The sequence below is a fragment of the Moschus berezovskii genome, chromosome 27 (genome assembly GCF_049115385.1).
Source record: "Moschus berezovskii isolate FMDL1 chromosome 27, NW_MosBer_1.0, whole genome shotgun sequence".
NCBI lineage: Eukaryota > Metazoa > Chordata > Mammalia > Artiodactyla > Moschidae > Moschus > Moschus berezovskii.
The window spans coordinates 32105568-32127876 of NC_142486.1; the positions used below are offsets into that span (position 1 = coordinate 32105568).

Consider the following 22309-nt stretch of genomic DNA (forward strand, 5'->3'; position numbering starts at 1 on the left):
GCAAGTTTGATTCCAGGTCACTGAAATAAAACAAATATTGAAATAAAGCAAGTCACACTAATTTTTTGGTTTCCCAATGTATATCAAAGTTATGTTTACACTAAATTGTAGTTTATTAAGTGTGCAATAGCATGATGTCTATAAAAAGTACATAATTAAAAAATACTTTATTGCTGAAAAAAGCTAGTTATCATCTGAGCATTCAGGGAGTTGTAGCAGTAACATTAAAGATCACTGATCATAGACCATACTAACAAATATAATAATAATGAAAAAGTTTGAAATATTGTTAAAACCACTAAAATGTAACACAGACATGAAATGAGCAAATGCCCTTGGAAAAACTGATAGACTTGCTCGATGCAGGGTTGCCACAAACATTCAATTTGTTAAAAAAAAAAAGCAGTACCTGGAAGCACATTTAAGTGGAGCACGGTAGAACAAGGTCTGACTTTATTGGACAGCGGTGGTACTGGGTTAGGTCAAAGTGGAATTATGAGCTAGATTCTCTTAGTTGCTATAGGTTTCTTTTTCATCAACATTTTCCTGAAGTTTTCCCATGTTCTTGCAAGTGGAAATGCCTGACTATTCTCTGGTCTCTTTCTGATGATGCTCGTGTGTTTCCTGGACAAACATTCCCACTCTGCATCAATGGTTGCCAAGTTTCCACTAAAGTCTTATGTCCCATTTGTAAGGGTTTTTTGAACTGACTGGAGTGCTTGCTGATGAGTTTCTCAAAACTGCTTTGTTGTGTTTTCATGTAGACCACAGGATGGAGTCTTTTGTGAGGTGGCTCTGAGCTGCCTCTGACTTCTTAAACTATCCAAAATGTTGGTTTTGGTCAGAATTGCCACTTTTCTGTCCTTTAATGTCCATCAATGAACTCTGGGAGTTGGTGATGGACAGGGAGGCCTGGAGTACTGTGATTCATGGGGTCGCAAAGAGTCGGTCATGACTGAGCAACTGAACTGAACTGAATGTCCATCAAAACTGTAGGGGTTGTTTTTTCTACAGGGTCGGTCTTCACAAGGCAAATTGTGTACTGCTGTAATTTTGTTTCTTTGCTTTGTTTTTAGCATTAAAAAAAAAAATGGATACTGTTGAATGTTGGCAAGGGTAGAAAGAACTGGCTCATTTCAGAGACTTGTGACATAGTGAATTCCCTGGCAGTCCAGTATTTAGGACAGTCCAGTATTTAGGACACTGCAGGGGGGCACAGGTTTGATCCCTTGTCAGGGAACTAAGATCCCAAAAGCCACATAGTGTGGCAGAAAAAAAAAAATTGTGTCATAAATGGAAAATTTACAGCCACTTAGGAGGCAATCCATTAAGTATATTTTTGTAGGAAAAGGCTGAACGTAAGTATTCAGGACAATGAATTTTATAGATTGAACACTCCTGTGTAGCCACCTCCAGATCAAGAAATCCCCATAACCTCCCTCTTTCTCTCTTCCAGTCCCTTCTCCCAAAGGCTCCCCTGAGTTCAAATACCATGGATTAGTTTTGTTCATCTTTGAACCTCTCTTTAATGGGATCATGTAGGATGTTCTCTTTTGTACCTGATTTCTTATTCTTTATTTTGATTTTTTTTTATCATGGTAAAATATACATAATATAAAATTTAAAATCTTAACCATTTCAAGTGTACAATTCAATAACGATATGTACACTCCTGTTGTGTGACCATCACCACGCTCCACCCCTAGAATGTTTTCATCATCCTAAACAGAAGCACTGGACCCCTGAAATGACACATATATAGTTTATTTATTGGCTATGCTGGGTCTTTGTTGTCGTGAGTGGGCTCTCCAGTTGCGGTGCTTGGGTTTCTCATTGGCACGGCGTCTCTCGTTTCAGAGCACGGGCTCTAAGGCACGTGGGCGTCAGTAGCTGCTGCTCTTGGAGTCTAGAGCGTGGGCTCTGGGTTCAGTAGTTGTGGCACATGGGCTTAGTTGCCTCATGATATGTGCGATCTTCCCAGCCCAGGGATCGAACCAGTGTCCTCTGCATTGCAAGGTGGATTCTCAATCTCTGGACCACCAGGGAAGCCCAGGATTAGTTACTCTGGAAAAGTGAAATCACGGGGCAATGAAACTATGTGATTCTATAATGACAGATACATGTCATCATACATTTGTCTAAACCCACAGAATGTATGACACCAAGGAACCCTTATTTTTATTAGGGACTTTGGGTGGTAGTTATGCATTGGTATAGGATCTCAGTTGTGACTAATGTCCCACTCTGGTGGGGGATGTTGATAATGCGGAAGTCAGGGGGCACGTGGGAAATTTCTGTACCTTCCTCTCAATACTGCTATGAACCTTAAAACTGCTCTAAAAATAATAATAAAAAGTGAAATCACGCAGCTTAGGGATGCAGGGTTTTTAAACAGTTTTTTGTTTTTGGCTGTTCTAGTTCTTTGTTGCTTCCTGGGCTTTTCTTTAGCGGTGACAAGTGAGGGCTACTGTCCAGTTGTGATGTGCAGGCTTCTCATTTCGGTGGCTTCTCGTTGTGAAGCACGGGCTCGAGGGCGCTCGGCCTTCAGTCGTGGCCCCTCCCGGGCTCTAGAGACAGGCTCAATTTTTACGGCGCACGGGCTTAGTTGCTCCGTAGCATGTGGGATCTTCCTAACCTAGGGACCAAACCCACATCTTCTGCATCGGTAGGCGGATTCTTTAGCACTAAGCCACCAGGGAAGCCTGGGATGCAGGTTTTAGGGGTGATTTTATTTTTCATCTTTAGAGAGTCCATCTTCTTTAGCAATAAGTACACATGTGTGAAACCATGGTGATTTGGGGACATCCAAGTCTTTTATTCATGACGACGAAGCATTTTTTGTTTGCTTTGCAATCCTAGCTTATTTTTGTTTATACTGTGTAGCCATATGAATCTCTCACTCAAACTTCAGGGCCTTTTGGGGAAAAATGAGAAGCTAATGGGGCTTCCCTGGTAGCTCAGCTGGTAAGGAATCTGCCTGCAATGCAGGACACCCAGGTTGGAGCCCTGGGTCTGGAAGATTCCCTGGAGAAAGGGATAGACTACCCACTCCAGTATTCTTGGGCTTCCCTGGTGGCTCAGCTGGTAAAGAATCCACCTGCAATGCGGAAGAAGCAAATGAGAACTTTCTGTACAGTGAGTGGGCAGCAGAGGGGCCTGACTGTTTAAATTATTTACCCTGGAGATATTCAACATCTACCACCTTCTGCTCAAGGGGCAGATCTCCCTGCCTACCCCTCCCTCACCAGCATGAATCACGAGGGGCCCCAGAAATACTTTAGGTGGGGGAGGGGGTGCTGGTGTGGTCCTGGAATATCCCAGGAGAGGTCACCAACACAGTGCATCCTGCTTCAGCTCCAGCACTTCCAGCTGACATCCATCCTGGGGTCCAAGGTGGAAGTTCTGAAGCAGTCAGAGAGTTTGAGGTAAGACGCTAGGCCCTGCTCCCCATGGGCCTACATATGTGAGCCCTGCTCCCTTTTCTACTGGCACTGGGTGCACCAGATCGTATTGAAAGAATCCAATTAGGGTAACCCCCTTACAGCAGAGAAAGGCTGTTTTGGACTGAAGTTCAAAGAGGATTCCATCTTTGTTTTGACCTCGTAAACACCCAAGCCATTGATGAGGACCACTGGGGGCTGTTGTGATGTGGGAGCCTTGAGTGGCTCCAAAGAGCTTCGGATGGCCTTCCCTTATCTGGAGGAAGGAACTCTCACCCTGTATTTTCCTGGCTGTCACTCTCAGCATGTCCAGATTTTATGTCTGCCCAGCACCTTCTGGGCTTCATCCTTAAGAACATTCTGGAAGACACTGGGCACCCACTGAGGCCTACCCTTCTCCTCCTCCCCACTGCTGAGATGGGGGTTTTTCCTGGAGACCCATAGCTTCTTTCTCCCTTCCGAAGCCAAGCTCCCCTTGGTGACCCAGCCAAGCCTGGAATTCTCCCTCAGCGTGTTTCCCAGGGACTCCTGACAGTGGCTTCCTGGCCACAAAGCTCAGTCCAGCCGCCAGTCTGAAGACAAGCCCATCTCCGCAGATTCCTCTTCCTTTTTGATTGCAAATTCATTTGTTAAAAAAAAATAATAAAGTCTTTGTGCAGGGATACAGGGATGGGAGAGCTGCCAGGGGCAAATGGATCCCCACTGAAAAGCTTAGGGAGGTCCTCTCCTAAGGGGCAGGCAGGGCTATTGTCCCTGGGGAGTCTCATCAGAAATGCTAAGTCAGTGCACAGGGCTGTCAGCTCCTAGAGAGACCAGACTGACACTAGTTATTCCAGAAGGGGTGGGAGCCATTAGCATTTCTCTTGAGGCCTGAGGCCCTGAGGGCTGCCACAGGGTGGGGGTGGGGGTACAGACTCCATGTGGAGCTGCAGAGGGGCTGGAGAGGGGGCAGTGACCTCCCCGGGGAAGTTCAGTAGGGATACTTGTGTCCCCCAAGGTTCTGCTTGCTGGCTGGCCGGTGGGGTTTGGGGCTTTGCCAGTTTCCCCTTCATCACAGGGCACCTCCCTCTTCAACGCTCCCCACACAAAGAGGATTACTCCCCAAGCCCTCGCCCCCAACCTGCCCTATCCTCTCCCTCACCAGGCCATACCAGACACAGGCTCCTGGTCTGTGTCAGGTGAGGGGCGACGGGAAGAGCACTGGGCTGAATTCTGGACCCAGCTCCTCCCAGACTTGCTGCGTGATCCTCTCCAGTTGCTGTCCCTCTCTGGGCCTTCTTTCCTCCTTTCTACAGTGCTGGAGCCTAAGTCACTTCTGTCCTGGTCTGTCTGTGTGCGGGCTGGAAAAGAATTTCCAGACACCAGGCAGAATGAGAGGAGAATAAAGTTTAGTAGAGTGGGAGACCCTGATAGAACAGCAGGCTGACTCTATCGGCTCTGCTGCTGCTGCTGCTAAGTCGCTTCAGTCGTGTCCGACTCTGTGCGACGCCATAGACGGCAGCCCACCAAGCTCCCCCGTCCCTGGGATTCTCCAGGCAAGTACACTGGAGTGGGTTACCATTTCCTTCTCCACTATCGGCTCTAGGGAGAGCCAAACCTTTTGCAGGCGAGCAGCCACTTTTTTAGAGCCTCAAGACAGAGAAAATTCCTACTGGAAGGGTGGCATTATGTGATTGGTTAGGATGCTATAGGGTAGGTAATAGGGTGGGTATCTTACCTAATAGGGGGTCACGGTTAGATCTGGAGGCTCATGGCAACAGTTGCTATGGGGTTTGGTCAGTTCCAGAGATTTTATCCTGTGACCTTGGTGCAGGGCTCCACAACTTCCAGCTCATGGTGTCTGAGACCTGTGACTCCGGAGCCATCCTGCCTGGGTTTGAATCCCAGCTGTGGCCCTGAACAAGTCACCTTACCGCTGGAGCCTCAGGTTCCTTCCAATATAACAACATGAATGGGCTGGGAAAATGAGAAGTTTTGCAATGCAGGACGTCCTGGGAAGCTCAGCTTTTTCTTTTTCTTTTTTTTTTAAGCTGGGTTCACCCATTTTATTCAGGTGGCGACAAGGCTGGCAGTAGCTTCAAGCATAGGCTTGGCTGTCTATTGTGTGGTTTCGTTGAGACCTGGCTAGAGAGCTGAGCTGAGTTAGGAAGCCAGGCCATCTGGGCGGGGTGTGGGGATAGCTGGGTGCTTCCTATGGGAGGGGCCCCCGCTGGAGGGGCAAGGTTGCGGTAGCAGAGAAGAGGTGGCCTGCGGCCTTAGATGGGCCCCCCTGACGCCCACCCCCGCGCAGCGCTGTCCTGGGCCGGGCGCCGCTGCGCTTCGTCCTGCAAGCAGGGCGTGTGGTCCGCCTGTGCCCTGGCCGAGCCGAGCCGCGCTGGGCGCTGAACGTGAAGCGGGCGGTGCTGAGCCTCATGCAGGGTCATCCGGGTGTCCGCAACCCTCAGACCGTGGAGGAGGTGAGTTCCGAGTCTCGAGAGAGCGGGGTGGGTGATGGAGTGATGGGGAGCAGGGCACTGACTGGGTCCCGCTCGCCCAGGTGGACATCCTGGGCAGGTGCCCCACCACCTACCAGCAACTCGGAAGCAGGCTGCACAAGACCAAGGCCCTGGCGAGGTGCTCCCCGCGCAGGGTGCGCGCCTCCCTGCGCTCGCAGGCCCTGCCCGCCGCGGAGGAGGTGAGAGCGGGGCTCGCCCCCACCCGTCCTCCCTTCTTGGCCCACTTCCGCTTCTCTTCTCCTCCTTCCCCTCCCCGCTCCGCATCTCTCCTCCGCCTCTTCCCCCACCCCCCAACTCTCCCCCACTTCCCAGCCCGTCTTCCCCTTTCCTTCTTTCTCCTCACGGTTCCCTGCAGATGAAACTGTTGTGTAAACAGTTCAGTTGCTCAGTCGTGTCCAACTCTTTGAGACCCCATGAACTGCAGCACGCCAGGCCTCCCTGTCCATCACCAACTCTAGAGCCCGCCCAAACTCATGTCCATTGAGTCAGTGATGCCACCTAACCATCTCATCCTCTGCTGTCCCCTTCTCCTCTTGCCTTCGATCTTTCCCAGCATCAGGGTCTTTTCAAATGAGTCAGCTCTTCGCATGAGGTGGCCAAAGTATTGGAGTTTCAGCTTCAGCATCAGTCCTTCCAATGAACAGTCCGGACTGATTTCCTTTAGGATGGACAAGGGACTCTCGAGAGTCTTCTCCAACATCACAGTGTAAACAGTAGGCATCTATGTAAGGATAGGAGGTGTGATCACTGTTAACACGACTAATACAAAGTCTCAGCATCTAGAAGCAGCTGCCGGACTGCAGGCACTGGCTTTCTTCATTTTCCAGTTGAGGCTTTATCCTTCCTCCTCTTGGGGTGACCTCTGACTGCTCTTTTTTGCTTCCCTTGGTCTCCCACCTCTGTCTATGGGGAGGGGGATCCTGAAGCTCCAAGGTAGTCCCCAGTGGGCTTACCCCAGCCTTGGCTGTTGCTACCAATTTGGGGGTTCCAGGGGGTTCCTCACTCCCAAGGCCTGGCCTGAGCCTCCACCTCTTCCCCACATGGTCCAGCAGTCCAGCCTGGCCTCCCGTCTGACCTGCGTCCAGAGTTTGCAGGCTGGCGTGCTGCGGGAGGCCTCCTGCATGCAGCTGGACACCGCGGGGCCCCTGTCCAGGGAGGCAAGTGCTGCGCTGATGTGGACCTTCTCCTCGCTCTCCCTGCTGCAGGAGGTACCCCAGGACCCGGCTGTCACAGGTGATGGGGGTGGGGGTGGGGGGTGGCCCCCCGACCCTTAGGTGAGCCTCCCAGTCTCCTCTGACCAGAGGGGCTCCAGCAGGCAGAGGCTCCACTGCTGTGTCCCTGTCTGGACATCCTTGAACACCTTCTGAAAGTGGCCATTGTCAGGGTCGGCCTCTTTTTCTAGACGTTTCTGTCGGCTAACATGGCTTTCAGGCCATGTTGACTTCCTCTCTGGGTTGTTTTCAGTGGGAATGGCATTTTCTGGTTCCCAACTTTTGTGGGAGAATCCACCTTACACCTGATGACCCTTCGACCTGACCATTTTGGGGACGAGCTGACTCAGACTTCCTGATTTTCTAGAAAGTTCCTGCCAACATAGAGCATCCCCTGGAGCACAGTTCCCTTCTATGATTTTTGTACAGAAAGAAACAAAGCAAGGCATGCATCTGAGGGAAAGAGATATATATTTTTTCCACGGTGAAAAAATGGCTGTCTCCCTGAATCAGGAAATAAGGATGGTTAATTCTTACTGCTGACAGTTTGGAAGGATTTACTGTGGGCCAGTATCTGTGCTGAGTGCTTTATGTGGATTATTTAATTTAATTCTCATCATGACCTCATTAGGAAGTTGTTTTTAGTTATATTTTTTTCACTGAAGGAAGCTGTGTCCAAGAGGTAGAAATGACGTGTCTGAAATCACAGAGCTAATGAGAGGCAGAGCTGGGACTGGGACCCGTGGGGTCTTTTCCACAGCCCTGCTGGATAATCAGGTTTGCCTCAGAGAACAGACTTGCTGCCTGCACCAGCCCAGGCAGAACCCAGCAGATGGGGACGGAAGCCCTGGGTCTTCCCAGCATTCCGTTTGGTTCCATGGGGCACAGGTTGAGATCCTAGGCTGACCTGCCCTCTGAGGCTCCCTCAGACACAGACGCTGGCCACGACTGGGGCATCTAGTTTCAGGACCTGCCTGTTGGTTGACTATTGAGTTGAATGAGCTTTTCTTTTTTTTTAAACAGGGTGTAATTGAGATGTAATTCACATACTGTGTAGTTCATGCATTTAAAGTGAATAATTCAGTGGCTTCTAAGAGTCAGAGTTGTCCATCCATCATCAGAATCAACTTTATGACATTTTCGTCATCCCAGAAGAAACCTTGCACCCATTGGCCATCACCTCCTGTTCCCCCAATTCCTGGCAACCACTAATCTACTTTCTACCTCTAGATTTTTCCATTCTGGGGAGTTTGTATAAATAGAATGAGATAGTATGTGACCTTTTATAACTGGCTTCTTTCACTTCCCATAGGTTTATCCTATGGGATGAAACTACCTTCTCAGGTTCATCCGTGTGGTAGCATGTGTCACAGTTTCATTTCTTTCTCTTGCTGAATAATCTTCCATTCCGTGGAGGAGGTTTCCATGTTTCCTGTGGCAATCCCCAGAGGGTTTTGGGGTCACCTTATTTGGCCCATTCCTTACTGATGGGCGCATGGACCGTTTCCCATCTTTTGCTGTCAGCAGTAACACTGGCATGATTTTCTTGTGTGTGTTCCCCTCCCCCGTGGCCAGAAACATACTGGAAGAAGCCTTGGCAGGGTGTGGGAATGGCTCCCAGGGGTCCTTCCACTCACTCTGACATTTCCCCCCATGCGGTCATCCCTGCTAAGAATTTCCCACCTCAGATTCAGACGGTGGAGACTTAACCCCGAGCAGCTTGTTGTACGAGTGGGAGGAGACCCCGTCCCAAGCTACGGTGGCTACAGGGGCTGCATCAGTGAGGAAGCTGTGCCTGGCTGGGGCCACAAGCTTTGAGGTAAGTGGCTTCTCCAGCCCCAGGTCAGGGTCTGCCTGGGGCCTGGGGCTCTGGGACACCCTCCTCTTCCTACCAGATCCTTTAGGGTCTACTTGGTAGAATATTCAGTATTAGAGATGCTGTATACTGTTGGGCAGGTTATGCACTGCACAGCTGTGCCTCGTTGTGAAAGCAAAAGGAAGAACTCTAGCAGGTGTGTGCAAACCTTGACCTAGCACTGACTGGATAGGAGCCTGGAGGGGGCCTCCTTCTCATCGGTCTGTCTGTGGGCTCAGGGTCCTAACCAGAGTAACCTTCTGGACCTGGCCTGTCCTAGAGATCTCTCAGGACACACCCCCCCCATATACACACACAATCTGGAGGAAGAAACGGTGACACCCCCCCCACATACACGTATACACCCCCCACCCCCACACACAATCTGGAGGAAAAAATGGCAACCCACTCCAGTATTCTTGCCAGGATTATCCCATGGAGAGAAGAATCTGGTGGGCTATATAGTCCATGGGGTCACAGAAGAATCAGACATGACTTAGTGACTAAACAACAATGAATACACACACACAAGAATATATTGAGACTTCCCTGGCAGTCCAGCAGTTAAGACTCTGCACTTTCACTGCTGAGGACCCAAATTCGATCCCTGATTGGGGAATCTAAGATTCCACAAGATGCACGGCAGCCAAACACCCGGAATATATTGAATTTGTATAAAATACACTGAACATGTAGTCAGTCAATACAGACTCTATGTGTGTATATAGTGAAGACTCACAGGTGTACACACACATTGTACATTTTGGGTGTACGTAGCAGAGACACCTTGCGGCTGGTTCTTCACTGTTTCGGGGACTGGGAGCCAAGGCCCCAGCTCATTGTTCTCTGGAATCCCTGAGCTGGGGGGCTCTGTGGGGGTTAGAGAGCAGCCCAATGAGAGGGCCCTCAGCCCCGCGAGGTGGTGTGCCAAGCCTGTGGCTAGAGGGTGACAGAACTGGCTGTTCGCCCAGGCACCCTGGCCCCCACAGCAGGGCTTCTCACCCTGGCACTCCTGACCCTTGGGGAGCCCCGTGCACTGTTGGATGTTTAGCCACCTCCCTGGCCTCTTCCCACCAGTGTCAGCATCACCTCCATCCCTGTCACGATAACCCAATGTCTCCGCGTGTTACCTGAGTCCCCTGGGGAGCACACTCACCCCCACTGAGAACCACTGCTCTGCCTCCTATGTTCCAACCTGTCTCCTTCCATCTGGCCCCAGAGCCTCACCCCCTGGCTCCCTGATCGGGCATTTCCCCAGCAGAGGCAGCTCAGGGCCAGGCATGTCGCGGGCCTGTCTCCCCTCCTGCAGACTGGCAGTGCTGGCCCCAGAGGGCGCGGGGCGGCTGTCCTGTCTTTATAGCGCTAACAAGGAAGCAAATTGTTCCCACCAGGGAGGTCCCCTGGGCTGGGGTGAATTGCTGAGGACTTTGTTCCTGAAAATAGCTTTTTGGGGATGCCTGAGTGCACATCAAGCAGTGCTTCGCATCCCTCTCCCTAGGAGAGGGCCCACCGGTTACCAGGGGGATGGCTGCGTGGGCTTCGGCTGGGAATGCCTCTGCCCCACCCCATTGTTGGTGGGCAAGAGACAAGATGGGTTTTTCGGTTTGGAAACAAAACCAGGACTTGGGACTCAATAGAGAGCAAATTCCGCAGCCTGACCCTCTGCAGAGAGGCCCCGGGGATTTCGATGTGGGGGGGCAGAGGCCTGGGGTGGCCCAGAGCCTGGTGGAGTGAAGGATGGGATGGGGACAGAAGGTGGGCGGGCCAGTGCCTCCCACGCCCCCAGGCTGCCAGGGAGGACACCTGAGGAGGGCACAACTCCTGACCACCATCTGGGGTACTCAGAGCACCCATATCACAGACACTGATCCAACACTGTGTACAGCCAAGTGTGGATGGTGGTGTGCCAGGCTGGCTTGTACTGACTTGCCAGAGCTGATGGTTAGCCTCTGGAAATCCTGTGGGTTGGCTGCTAAGCAGACATTACCAAAGATGAAGTTATGCTCTAATGAGAACCTACAGTATAGCACAGGGAACTTTATCGGTGCTCTGCGGTGACCTAGATGGGTGCTGGAGCTAACTTGCTTCAGTTTTGTCTGACTCTTTGCAACCCCATGGACTGTAGCCCGCCAGGCTCCTCTGTCCATGGGATTCTCCAGGCAAGAATACTGGAGTGGGTCGCCATGCCCTCCTCCAGGGGCCTCCCCATCCAGGGACCAAACCCATGTCTCTTATGTCTCCTGCATTGGTAGGTGGGTTCTCTACCACTGGCGCCACCTGTTAACCAAAATGGGAGGGAAGTCTGAAAAAGAGGGGATATATGTGTATGAAAGGCTGCTTCACTTTACAATAGAAACTGAAAAACTGGCACTGCCACGTGCAGCAACTTTGTGTGCTTAATCGCTGTCGTGTCTGACTCTGCGACCCCCATGAATTGTAGCCCACCAGGCTCCTCTGTCCATGGGGATTCTCCAGGCAAGAATCCTGGAGGGGATTGCCATGCCCTCCTCTAGGGGAATCTTCCCAACCCAGGGATTGAACCCAGGTCTCCTGCATTGGCAGGTGGATTCTTTACCCTCTGAGCCACCAGGGAAGCAACAATACTCCAATTAAACAAAAGATTGTTATACCCATTTACAGTGAAAATGAATCATATTCAAAACGAAGGTAATGAGTACTCAGTATCATCGTCTGCGAGTTATTTCACTGCATTTTGATTTTTGCATTGGTGGTTACTGGCATCCCCTGTAGGACAGAAACATGGCACAATGGCTTGCTTCTGTGCAGTGACTCCACGTCTGCGTTCAGTGATGGCACCTGGCTGCCGGTAATGGCCACAGTAGGGGTATTGATAGCACGGAAACTGGCAGTCGGGGCTTTTTATCCCCCCTCTCCAGGGCCTTGAGTGCAGGATGCTGGTCAAGAGTGTGAGTTAAGTCTCAGCTCTGCCACTTAGTAGCCCTGTGGCCGCTGTCACCTGACTTAAGTGCTCTGTTAAGTGAGGAGAGTCACGGCCCCTCGTAGGGTCAAGGTCAAATGAAGCGGTGCCTGGAACGTGCCTAGAACAGCGCCTGGCCCACAGTGGAGGCTCCACGCAAAGCAGCCATTGTTGTTATTATTACTCCTGTGTATTGATGTTGCTGAGGAGGGCATGGCAACCCACTCCAGCATTCTTGCCTGGAGAATCCCATGGACAGAGAAGCCTGGCGGGCTACAGTCCATAGGGTCACAAAGAGTTGGACACGACTGAAGTGACCACACACACACACACCCACACCAGCTCCGCCAGCAGAAGTCACACAGTTGGGATGCTGCCTACCCTGGGGGCAGACACTCTGGTGGGAGGGTTGGCCCATGAGGCCTGTGTCCCGTTTGCATCCACTGAAGTCAAGCTGTGTGCACAGAACTCAGTCCCAGCCGCTTAGAGCAGAGGAAGCCTGAGCGACGCAAGCCCATCCCTGCAGCCGTGGACCCCCGGCCGGGTGGGGTGAGGGCTCACACTTGGCCTCGACCAAGCCCAGCAGGAAGCCAGGAACCTCATCACTCTTTCTGTGGCTTTGGGTTTGGACTGAGGCAACAAACCTGAGACTAAGGGGCCACTGCGGGGGAAGGCAGGATGTGGGGCCAGCATCCCAAACCCACTATCTCCTGAAACTCCTGAGAGGTGTGGGCTCTGAATAGAGTCCTTTATTTCCTCGAGTGTTTGGAGACTTGGTGACTGTGCCAGTCAGACCTGTAGACAAGGGGCAAAAGCTGCAAACCCCTGCCGATTAGCCATCACTGTTCATAATTGTGAAAAACGTTCACATATTTTTTTTAGTTGGAAATATCGGAAACTTTGTGAAATATGGTCGGACTCATTATAATCATTATGATCATTGTCACGTGTTTAGTTACTCAGTTGTGTCTGACTCTCTTGTGACCCCATTGACTATAGACCGTCGGGCACCTCTGTCCATGGGATTTCCCAGGCAGGAATACTGGAATGGGTTGTCATATCCGTCTCCAGAGGATCTTCCTGACCCAGCGATTGAAATCCCATCTCCTGCAAGTCTCCTGCATTGCAGGTGGATTCTTTTCCTCTCAGTCACTGGGCTTTTATTAGAGCATAAAGTCCACGAATACACATGCCATCTCTCCTTTTCACCCTCATGTCCCTGGCCCTAATGTATGCCTGGCACATAGTAGGTGCCCAATAAATGCTTGTTAAACTAAAATATAAAAATGGGCCAGCCTGTGTGCCAGGAGCTTGGGATTCAGTGGAAAGAAGCCCATATGAGCAGCCTCATCCCTTTGGGTCTGTGAAGCTGTGGGAGACACTGGAGTTCCCACCTTCTTTGCAGGCATGTTGGTGGCTCAGCTGGTAAAGAATCTGCCTGCAATGCTGGAGACGTGGGTTCGATCCCTGTGTCGGGAAGATCCCCTGGAGAAGGAAATGGCGACCACTCCAGGATTCTCATGTAGAGAGTCGCATGGACAGAGGAGCCTGGGGGTTTCAGTCCATGGTGTTGCAAAGAGTTGGACACAACTGAGCGACTAAGCACATCTGGAGACAGGGGGATGGACGAGGTGACCTTTGGGGTTCAAGTCTCTCACGCTGCCCCCTCTGATTCCAGGCCACAGAACTGTTCCTGACGCTGGTGTCTGAGCTCCGAGGCCTCTCTGCGGATGAGCTCATGGAACTCTGGGGACTTTCTTTTAAATGCCGAGACAGCTGGTAAGGGCCTGTCCCTGAATTGGGGGCTGGGCCAGGAGTTGGCGGCGGTGGGGGGGTTCCTGGTGGGGCTGGATAATCTTGCTGCTGTCCGAGGTCGCCTTCGAGAGATGGATAGTGACATTTCAGCTCAGCCCTGTGATATGTTATCTCTTTCCTGACTTATCCTTCAGTCTAGGGACATCTGCCAAGAAGACGATTAAGTGGGGAGCTTGGAGGTTCCCACGGGGGCTGGAGGCTGGGGAGACTGGAGTCTGCGGGGGCCTGGCGGGGATAAAGACAGGCATTGTTCCCTCCCCACACAGGGTCCCTCTGGCTGGGAGCTGGAATTAGCATTCCAATGCGCCTTGGGTTCCCTTCTGCTGGGAGTGGGGGGTGCTGGGCAGGGCTGGGATCCACCCCCACACCCTGCTTATGTGGGGCCAGCAAGGGGTATAGAGAGACCCCAGGGTTGGAGGGGAAGTTCTGAGGTCCTACCTCCAGGGGCAGAGGACTGTAGAGGGTCGAGGGGGGAAACTTGTAGCTCCTTTCCCAAGTTCAGCCAGCCGTTCATTAAGCCCATGAGATCCAGATTTCAGGTCTGTGAGCTTTTCAAAGGCTCTCAGATCTTGAGACCTGAAAAAAACTTTATTGACTCAGAAATAAGAAAGAAATCCCCCCCAACCCCTGCCGCCCACCATATCAGCATTGTTGTTTAGTTGCTAAGTTGTGTCTGATTCTTTGCGACCCTATCTTAGCCCACCAGGCTTCTCTGTCCATGGGATTTCCCAGACAAGATTGCTGGAGTGGGTTGCCGTTTCTTTGTCCAGGAGGTCTTCCCGACCCAGGGATTGAACCTGCATCTCCTGCGTTACAGGCGGATTCTTTACCGCTGTGCCACCAGTATGTTAGTCACTCAGTCGTGTCCGACTCTTTGTGACCCCATGGATTGTAGCCCACCAGGCTCCTCTGTCTATGGGGATTCTCCAGGCAAAAGTACTGGAGTGGGCTGCCATTCCCTTCTCCAGGGGATCTTCCAAACTCAGGGATCAAACTCAGGTCTCCTGCATTGCAGGCTGATTCTTCAGACAGTCTGAGCCACCAGGGAAGCCCGTGAATCAACATTATCACATGTCTATTTGAACGACTACCAAACTTAATAGCTAATAACACACAGATACCTTCCAAGCCTTTTATCTGTATTCACTCATTTAATCCTCACAATGACCCCATGAGGTAGGGGGTTTTATTCCTATATAACAGTTGTAGAAGGCACAGAGCAGTTAGGAAACTTGCCCAAAGCCACACAGCAGTTTCGATTTGAACCCAGTTTGTCTGTGCTTATCCATCAAGTTCTTAGGGTCTTAAAAATAAGTGATACTTGACTTGGGCACATTTTAGCTGTCTTTGCTGTAGGGAGGGGCCTCTGCGTCTCCATGTGGAGTTCCCTGTTCCCCTGGTGACTCACCCTACTTGTCATTTGGGATATTCCCACAAGTCCCTGTGTCTTGCTTGTCTACCTAGATGTTAGGAGTCAGGGAGGTGGGGAGACCATCCCCAAATCTAGAAGTTTCCAAGAGGACCGATACTCTTGAGAGATTTCTCTTGCCCTCACCTCCTCCTCCATTTCTGCCCAGAGCCTGGTTTTCCTGGGCCCAAATCTATAAGGGAAAGAGAGGAAATACAAGGGTGAGAGATGGGAAGGGCAGGTGGGATATCTTCAGGTGAAGAGGCTTGTGTTCCTGAGGCCTCGTGGTCATCTTGGAGCTGGCCCAGTCATCAGCATTCCCATTCTGTAGATGAATAAATTGAGGCTAGAGACTGTTTATGGGCAGACGGTGTGTGCGAGTTGAGGGTGGGTGGGATGCCTGGCCCCCTGTGGCCCTGGATGTCACTCGTCAGGGTTGATAAGGTGGGGAGTCCACTCCACTCCACCATGCGCCCTGCTGCCTGTGTGACCCCAGCCCTGGGAGCCTCCCGTTCCAACTACGATTGAGGCACCCACCCCCGTTCAGTCATCATCTCCCCATTTAGACTCATCACTGTGCAAAGGTTCAAAACCTTTCCTGAACATACCAACCTTTCTGTAATTTCAAAAAAAGAAAAAGGAAAGATTGTGATGTTGGGCTGAGAGCATTAGAGACTTAACGAGGGGCTTCTTTTTCTTGTGGGGCCACCTGCCAGTTGTTGACTCCTGTTCTACGCAAGGGATTCTTATCCTATGAGGTGAGTGTGGTTGGTTTTGGGAGAACAGTGGGCAGGGACTCACATCGCCCCAAACTGCTGTGTCTCCAGAGTGGGCTGAATTGCCAGGGTTTAGACCGGGCTTCCTTGGCAGGTCAGAAGGTAAAGAATCTACCTGGAATGCAGGAGATTTGGGTTCAATCCTTGGGTTGTGAAGATCCCCTGGAGAAGATGAATGGCAACCCACTCCAGTGTTCTTGTCTGGAGAATGCCATGGACAGGGGAGCCTAGTGGGCTACTGTCCGTGGGGTTGTACAGAGTCAGATACGACTGACCGACTAACTTTCAGACAGGGCTGCTGGTATCTCCCGGGCCCTAAGAGCACAGAATCCCGGCCAGGCTGCCTGGGTCTGGCTCAGCCCCTTTCTGGGTATGTGAGCATGGACATGTCCTGCCGTACCTCTCTGAGCCTCTGATTGCTCCCAGATGACCGGAGGCTACATGAGAGAGGAGTCCCGGAGGACACCTGGGCGTGTAGGCTGCCATCGTGATGTTCCCTGGGCCTCTCTCCATGTCAGGCAGCCGCTGGTGGATGCCCTGCCCTCCTGTGGCACGGAGGCCTGCGTGGGCCTCATGGCAGAGCTCATCATGTCCGAGGAGGTGGAGGCAGACGAGACAGAGGCGTGGCTCTGGTCGCTGGCCTTCGTCCCGGAGCCCACAGATGCTATGGTCCGCGCGCTGCTGGTGAGCCCTGTGCCCTGCCTTCACCCATGTGGTCCCACCCCTGCTCCACTGCTGATTGGACGCAGCAGGGAGGGATGGGGGACCTACCGTCCTCCAGGCTTTGTGCCCCTGCCTGGTGGGGCCAGTGGAGGCAGATCAGAGAAACCGGCTTTGAGTCTCAGCAGTGTCCCTGCCAGCTGCGTGATCCTGACCTATCTGAGCCTGTTTTTCTGATCTGTAAGATGGAGATCGAGAAGTATTTGCCTCTTGGGCTTGTGGTAAGAAATTAGATGCTGAATGTAAAGCACTTCTCTGGATACCTTGTGGGGAGACCCAGCAGTTTAGAGCTGCTATTGTTCTTGTAATCAAGCGTATTTCATGAGTCTCAGGATTAGGAAAGCATGTGAAACAAGGCTAGTGACTTTTAACAACCCAAGGAGGTCCTATTTAACCCCCATGATACCGCTCTGATGTAGGTGCTCTTATCCCTCCCATTTTACAGATGAGGAAACTGAGGCCCAAGGAGGCTGGGCAGCTGGCCCAGGTGATGCAGCTGCTGTGCCATTTTCTTGGGCCGTGGGGGGTGTTCTCACTCACCTGGGGGGCGTGTCCTCACTCACTTTGTGGGGGGGAGTCCTCACCCACCAGGGGGCGGGCTCTCTTGTCACTCTTCACTGTGCCCTCCCAGACTGGCAGGGGGCCAGGATTCAGAGGCCACCAGTGGGGAGCGTATGCGAGACCGCTGGGCTGGCTGATGGGGTGTTCTCTAGCAGGGTCTCTCTGTTCCTCATGCTGGTTGGACTCTTGACTAACGGGCCAGGTGGTGTGTAGGGAGCACTCACCCCTGTCCCCGCTGCCCCGATGCCTGCATTTACAGTAGGGCCAGTCCATGCAGGCTGTGTGGTTGGCTCCGTTCAACAGGGAACCAGGCACTGAGTCAGAGCCAGGCCGGGACTGGGCCCAGGGGGCATTGCTCACAGCCTACCAGGGGACACGGTGGCCACACAGACCTCAGTGCCCTACAGGGCCCGTTGGGGCTCAGCCAGCGCCGGGTGGGGTTGGGTGTCCCCTTCTTTCCTCTCTCTCCCTCCTTTGTTGGCTCAGCAGAAGTGTGGGGGGTGGGCGGCTTGAAGCGCAGACTCTGGTGCGCATACCGCCTCCCACCCCGCTTTAGAGCCAGCCTAGTCCCTTAGCAGCACGACCCCAGGCAAGGTGCTTTCTCTGCCTTGTGATGGTGTGGACTGATAGTCGTTATGATGTGGGCTAAGTGTTATGTACACACTGGTGTCGCGGCTGTGACCACTTGCCAGGGACATGCAGGGAACAGAGCAGGTGGGTCCCTGGGCTGTTGGGGTCCAGGCTCTTCGCTTGCCTGTCTCCTGCTGTTTCTCATCCTGCTAGCCCAGAGCTTGTGTCTCTCTGTATTGTTATTTATTCTCTCGTCCCATCACAAGAACGCACTGCCCCCCAGTTGTGGCAACTTATGCTGTCTCCAGCCTTGCCAAATGTCCCCTGTCAGCCTGAGATACTGTTGTCCATCCTGGATGCACAGGAAAGGTCTTCTGGGGCATTAAAACAAATAATTGATTTATTTAATTTTGGCTGTGCTGGGTCTTCATTGCTGCGTGGACTTTTCTCTCGGTGCGGCGAGCCAGGGCTACTCTCTAGTTGTGGTGAGGGTCTCATTGCTATGGCTTCTCTTGTTGTGGAGCAAGGGCTCTAGGGTACACAGGTTTCCGTAGTTGCAGTTCCCAGGCTCTCGAGCACAGGTTCAGTCGTTGTGGCACATGGGCTTAGTTGTCCCGTGGCATATGGAATCTTCCTGGACCAGGGATAGAACCCAGGTCTCCTGCACTGGCAGGCAAATTCTTTACCACTGAACCACCAGAAAGGCCCCTGGGTCATTTTAAGAAATGCTCCCTGCAGGTTGCACCACAGGCAATTTATTCAGACCCTCAGGAGTGGGGGCTGGGGTGTCTGTATTTTTAGGAAGCGTCCTGTGGGGAAGCCTGTGAAAGACCCCTTACCAGGCTTCTTGGCTGGAATCGGGGCGGTTTCTGTCCCCAGCCTCTGCTGCAGACCCCGAGGGCCAGCTCCAGCGCCTTCCTGGGCATCTCGGCTTTGGTCCACAACCTGTGTGTGTCTCTGGACGGGCCCTGTGAGCAGCTGTCTGGTGTCGGCTCCCTCGTGAGGATCCTGGGAGATGCCGTGGGTGCCAACTGTACCTTCCGGGAGCCCTCAGATGCTGATCAGGTGAGGACAGCCTACACCCTGGGCATGACCCCTTGAGGGGGTCCCTGTCAAGCAGGCGAGCTGTAGACTGGACGGGAGGGCTGGGCGCCACCACCAACCTCAAGGCCCCACTGTCATCTTGTTTCAGCTCCTGTTCGTGTTGAAGGCCATTGGCAATGCTGGCCGGGCGGCCACGGCTCTCACCCCCAAGCTGAGCACTTGTGCCTCCCTGGGGAGCTGCCCCCCTGAGATCCGGCTGGGGGCCATCCAGGCCTTCCGGAGGGTTCCCTGCTCTGCGGACGTGAGCTCCTGGGAGTTATTTCACTGGGGTTGGCATTGGGCAGGAGTGGTCTTGAACCACTGTTAATGCATGTCTCCACTTGCTCATTCACTCATCGCATTTACTGGGCACCTGCTATGTGCCGGGCACTGGCGTGAACAGGTGTCTGGGTCTCTGTTCTCATAGAGCCGGTATCTGGGGTAGGGGGTCATGTATTCATCGAATACCCAAGTAAGCAAGTGATTACAAACAAACCACACACAAGCCATCTGTGCTGCAAACCCTCTGGTTCAGGGGTCAACAAGGTCCATGGTCAACATCCAGCTTATTGCCTGTTCTTGTAGGTAAACTGTTGTTGGAACACAGGTCTGCCTGTTCATTGACATGTGGTCTGGGCTGCTTTCTTGCTACGATTATAAAGTTGAGTAGCTGCAAGAGCGACTGTGTGGTCTACAAAGGCAAAAAAATTGACCATCTTTCCCTTTACAGTTTGCTGACCCTTGGACTAGTGGCTCCTGTCTCATTTAGAGTCAGAGTCCTTCCTGTGATCTGACCACTGACCCATGAGCACCTCTTGGCTTCATTTCCTGCTTCCCTCACCCCCGCTACTCCTGCCCAGCCATGCTGGTCTCCCTGTTGATCATCAGGCCTCCAGGGCTCACTTCTGCCTCAGGCCATTTACACATGCTCTTCTTCTTTCCTGGAATGCCTTTGCTCTGTATTTCCCTAGGCTTTCCTCCTTTATCTACAGAAGGTTTTTACTTAGAAATCACTTTACTGTGGGGGGTCTTCCTTGGCTGTTTCACCTGCAGTTGACCTTTTCAACCTCCCCCTTGCCTACGGCCAGAGAAGGCAATGTCACCCCACTCCAGTATTCTTGCCTGGAAAATCCCATGGACGGAGGAGCCTGGAGGGATACAGTCCATAGAACTGCAAAGAGTCAGACACTACTGAAGTGACTTAGCATGCAGCAACGTATTCTATATTCACCTGGTTTACTATCTGTTTCTGCACTAGAGTGTAAGCTTCGGATGGACAGAGCGGGGTTTGTTTTGCTCACAGTTGTTCCCTTGCACCTTGCTGGGCATGTGATAGATGCTCAATTAATATTGCTGCATGAGTGGATGGGTGGATGGCTGTGCTGTGAACGAAACCAGCAGGTGCTGAGGCAGAGAATCATGGGGTGGGGGAAGGGCTTGCTTAGGAAGGGGGGCATGGGGAATAGCTTCAGAGGAAATACCTCCTGTGAGTCTGTTGCTATGGTGTTTTCATAGATGATGTTGTCTTGGAATGTAGCCACGCCCGCTTGTTTACCCATTGTTTGCATGCCTGCTCAGTCGCTAAGTCATGTCTGACTCTGTGGCCCCATGGACTGTAGCCCACCAGGCTCCTCTGTCCATGGGATTTCCCAGACAAGAATACTAGAGTGGGTTGCCATTTCCTTGCCCAGGGGATCTTCCTGACCCAGGGATCGAACCTAAGTGTCATCTCCTGGATTGGCAGGCTGATTCTTTACCACTGGCACTGCGTGGGAAGCCCTTAACATTGTTACCTGTAGAAGTTGATAAGGCTCTGGGCTGGGGCTCTGGGAAGTTAGGTATTAGCAGTGACTGGGCAGACTCCCACGTCCCACAGTCGGGCCACAGGTGAGAGTGTCTGGGAGCAGTGGAGACTTTGGGACAGCCGGGTCAAGGCAGCGGGGCCCCTGCTGGAGCCAGGGCAGACGAGGGGACATGGCGCTCCTGGGTGGGGGTGGGTGGGCGCTGGGTGATGGCTTTCCCTTTGCCCGAGGCAGCGATCCGTGCTTTCCAGCCTGTACCAAAACGCCGAGGAGGATTCTGAGATCCGCATCAATGCCTACCTGGCCCTGATGAGGTGCCCGGGCGAGGAGGTGTTTGCCCAGGTGCGGCGTACCCAGGCCGGAGAGCAGTCCACCCAGGGTGAGCAGCTGCAGGTGGGGGATGGGGGCTGGCCTGGGTGCCACCTGATGGGTGCAGGGGTTCCAGAGCACTCTGCCTCCACCCCTCAGGTGTCTTCCCCTCCCTTTCTATTCCCCTTCTTTCGCCACGCCATCTGGACAAGTAGCCTCACATGCTCCGCTCACCCCTGTGGCAATTGAACAGCCCAGGAGGAGTTGCTTCTCTCTGGTCCTCAGTCTCCTCATCTGTACAATGGGTGACAGTCGCTGAGCTCCTTTCTAGCTTTGGCCAGGTCGTGGCACACCACTGAAAGGAGAGAGGAGAGGAGGCAAGACTTGAGGCAGACCAGGGACAGTGTCTGCAAATCTCGGACCCCTTGTGGGGCCAGAGAGTTCCTTTGAAACAGGTAGAACTTAAAAAAATAGGCTCAGCTAATTTTCAAAAAGTTTTTTTCCTAGTGCACAGTGATTAGTCATAATTCACAGTGAGTTGAAAGCCTGGGGACTGCCTGACTGAGTTCAAGTCCCAGCTCAGCCACTTCCTACCTGTGTGCCTTTGGGCAAATGACCAAACCTTTGTGAGCCTCCGTCTCTCCATCTGTGAAATGGGGATAACAGTACCTTCCTCGTAGAGGAATCATAAAATGAATTAATACAAGAAGGCATTTAGAACATTGTAAGTGCTGTATGCATAGCTGTTAACTTTCCATGTTATTATTACTACTGCTGTTATTATTGTTGCTGTTGTTCAGTCATTCCGTTGTGTCCCAATCTTTGCGACCCCATGGACGGCAGCGTGCCAGGCTTCCCTGTCCTTCACCATCTCCTGGAGTCTGCTCAAACTCACGTCCATTGAGTCAGTGATGCCATGCAACCTTCTCATTCTCTGCTATGATTATGCAGCCACAATTTCAAAGCAGACGGCAGATGTAAATGGAAAGTTAAAGGCCGCCTTCCTTGCCTCCTGATCCCTAAGTCTGGTTTCCTGAAGGCGCTGACTTTGACCATTCTCATGTGTGTCCCATCGGAACATGTGTAGTGAGTGTATGAACGTGGATGTGTTATCACCGTAACAGAAGCTCAGGATCATGGTGGACACACTGCCGTGCCCCTTGCCTCTGCCTTCCGTGTGTCTGGGCACGTGCCCTTCCACATCAGGGCACTTGGGCTCTTAGCTGCAGCTGTGGGATGCTCCACTAGGAGCTTAAACCATAGTCCACTTTACCAGTCCCCAGTGATGGGCATTTAGATTTTTTTTTTTCCTGGTCTTTTGCCCTT

At 52.3% G+C, this 22309-nt stretch overlaps 1 protein-coding gene across 1 annotated transcript in view; it reads left to right on the forward strand.

Annotated features, from left to right (window-relative positions):
* APOLTP (apolipoprotein lipid transfer particle homolog) overlaps positions 1-22309 on the forward strand; it is a 179414-nt gene that overhangs the window by 8687 nt on the left and 148418 nt on the right. Inside the window, exons 4-13 of the mRNA XM_088833046.1 lie at positions 3355-3425; positions 5731-5896; positions 5977-6114; positions 6985-7177; positions 8835-8965; positions 13618-13718; positions 16457-16622; positions 18669-18854; positions 18982-19134; positions 20909-21053. Of these exons, the coding sequence (XP_088689172.1) occupies positions 3355-3425; positions 5731-5896; positions 5977-6114; positions 6985-7177; positions 8835-8965; positions 13618-13718; positions 16457-16622; positions 18669-18854; positions 18982-19134; positions 20909-21053 (1450 nt within the window). The remainder of the gene's footprint in view (positions 1-3354; positions 3426-5730; positions 5897-5976; positions 6115-6984; positions 7178-8834; positions 8966-13617; positions 13719-16456; positions 16623-18668; positions 18855-18981; positions 19135-20908; positions 21054-22309) is intronic.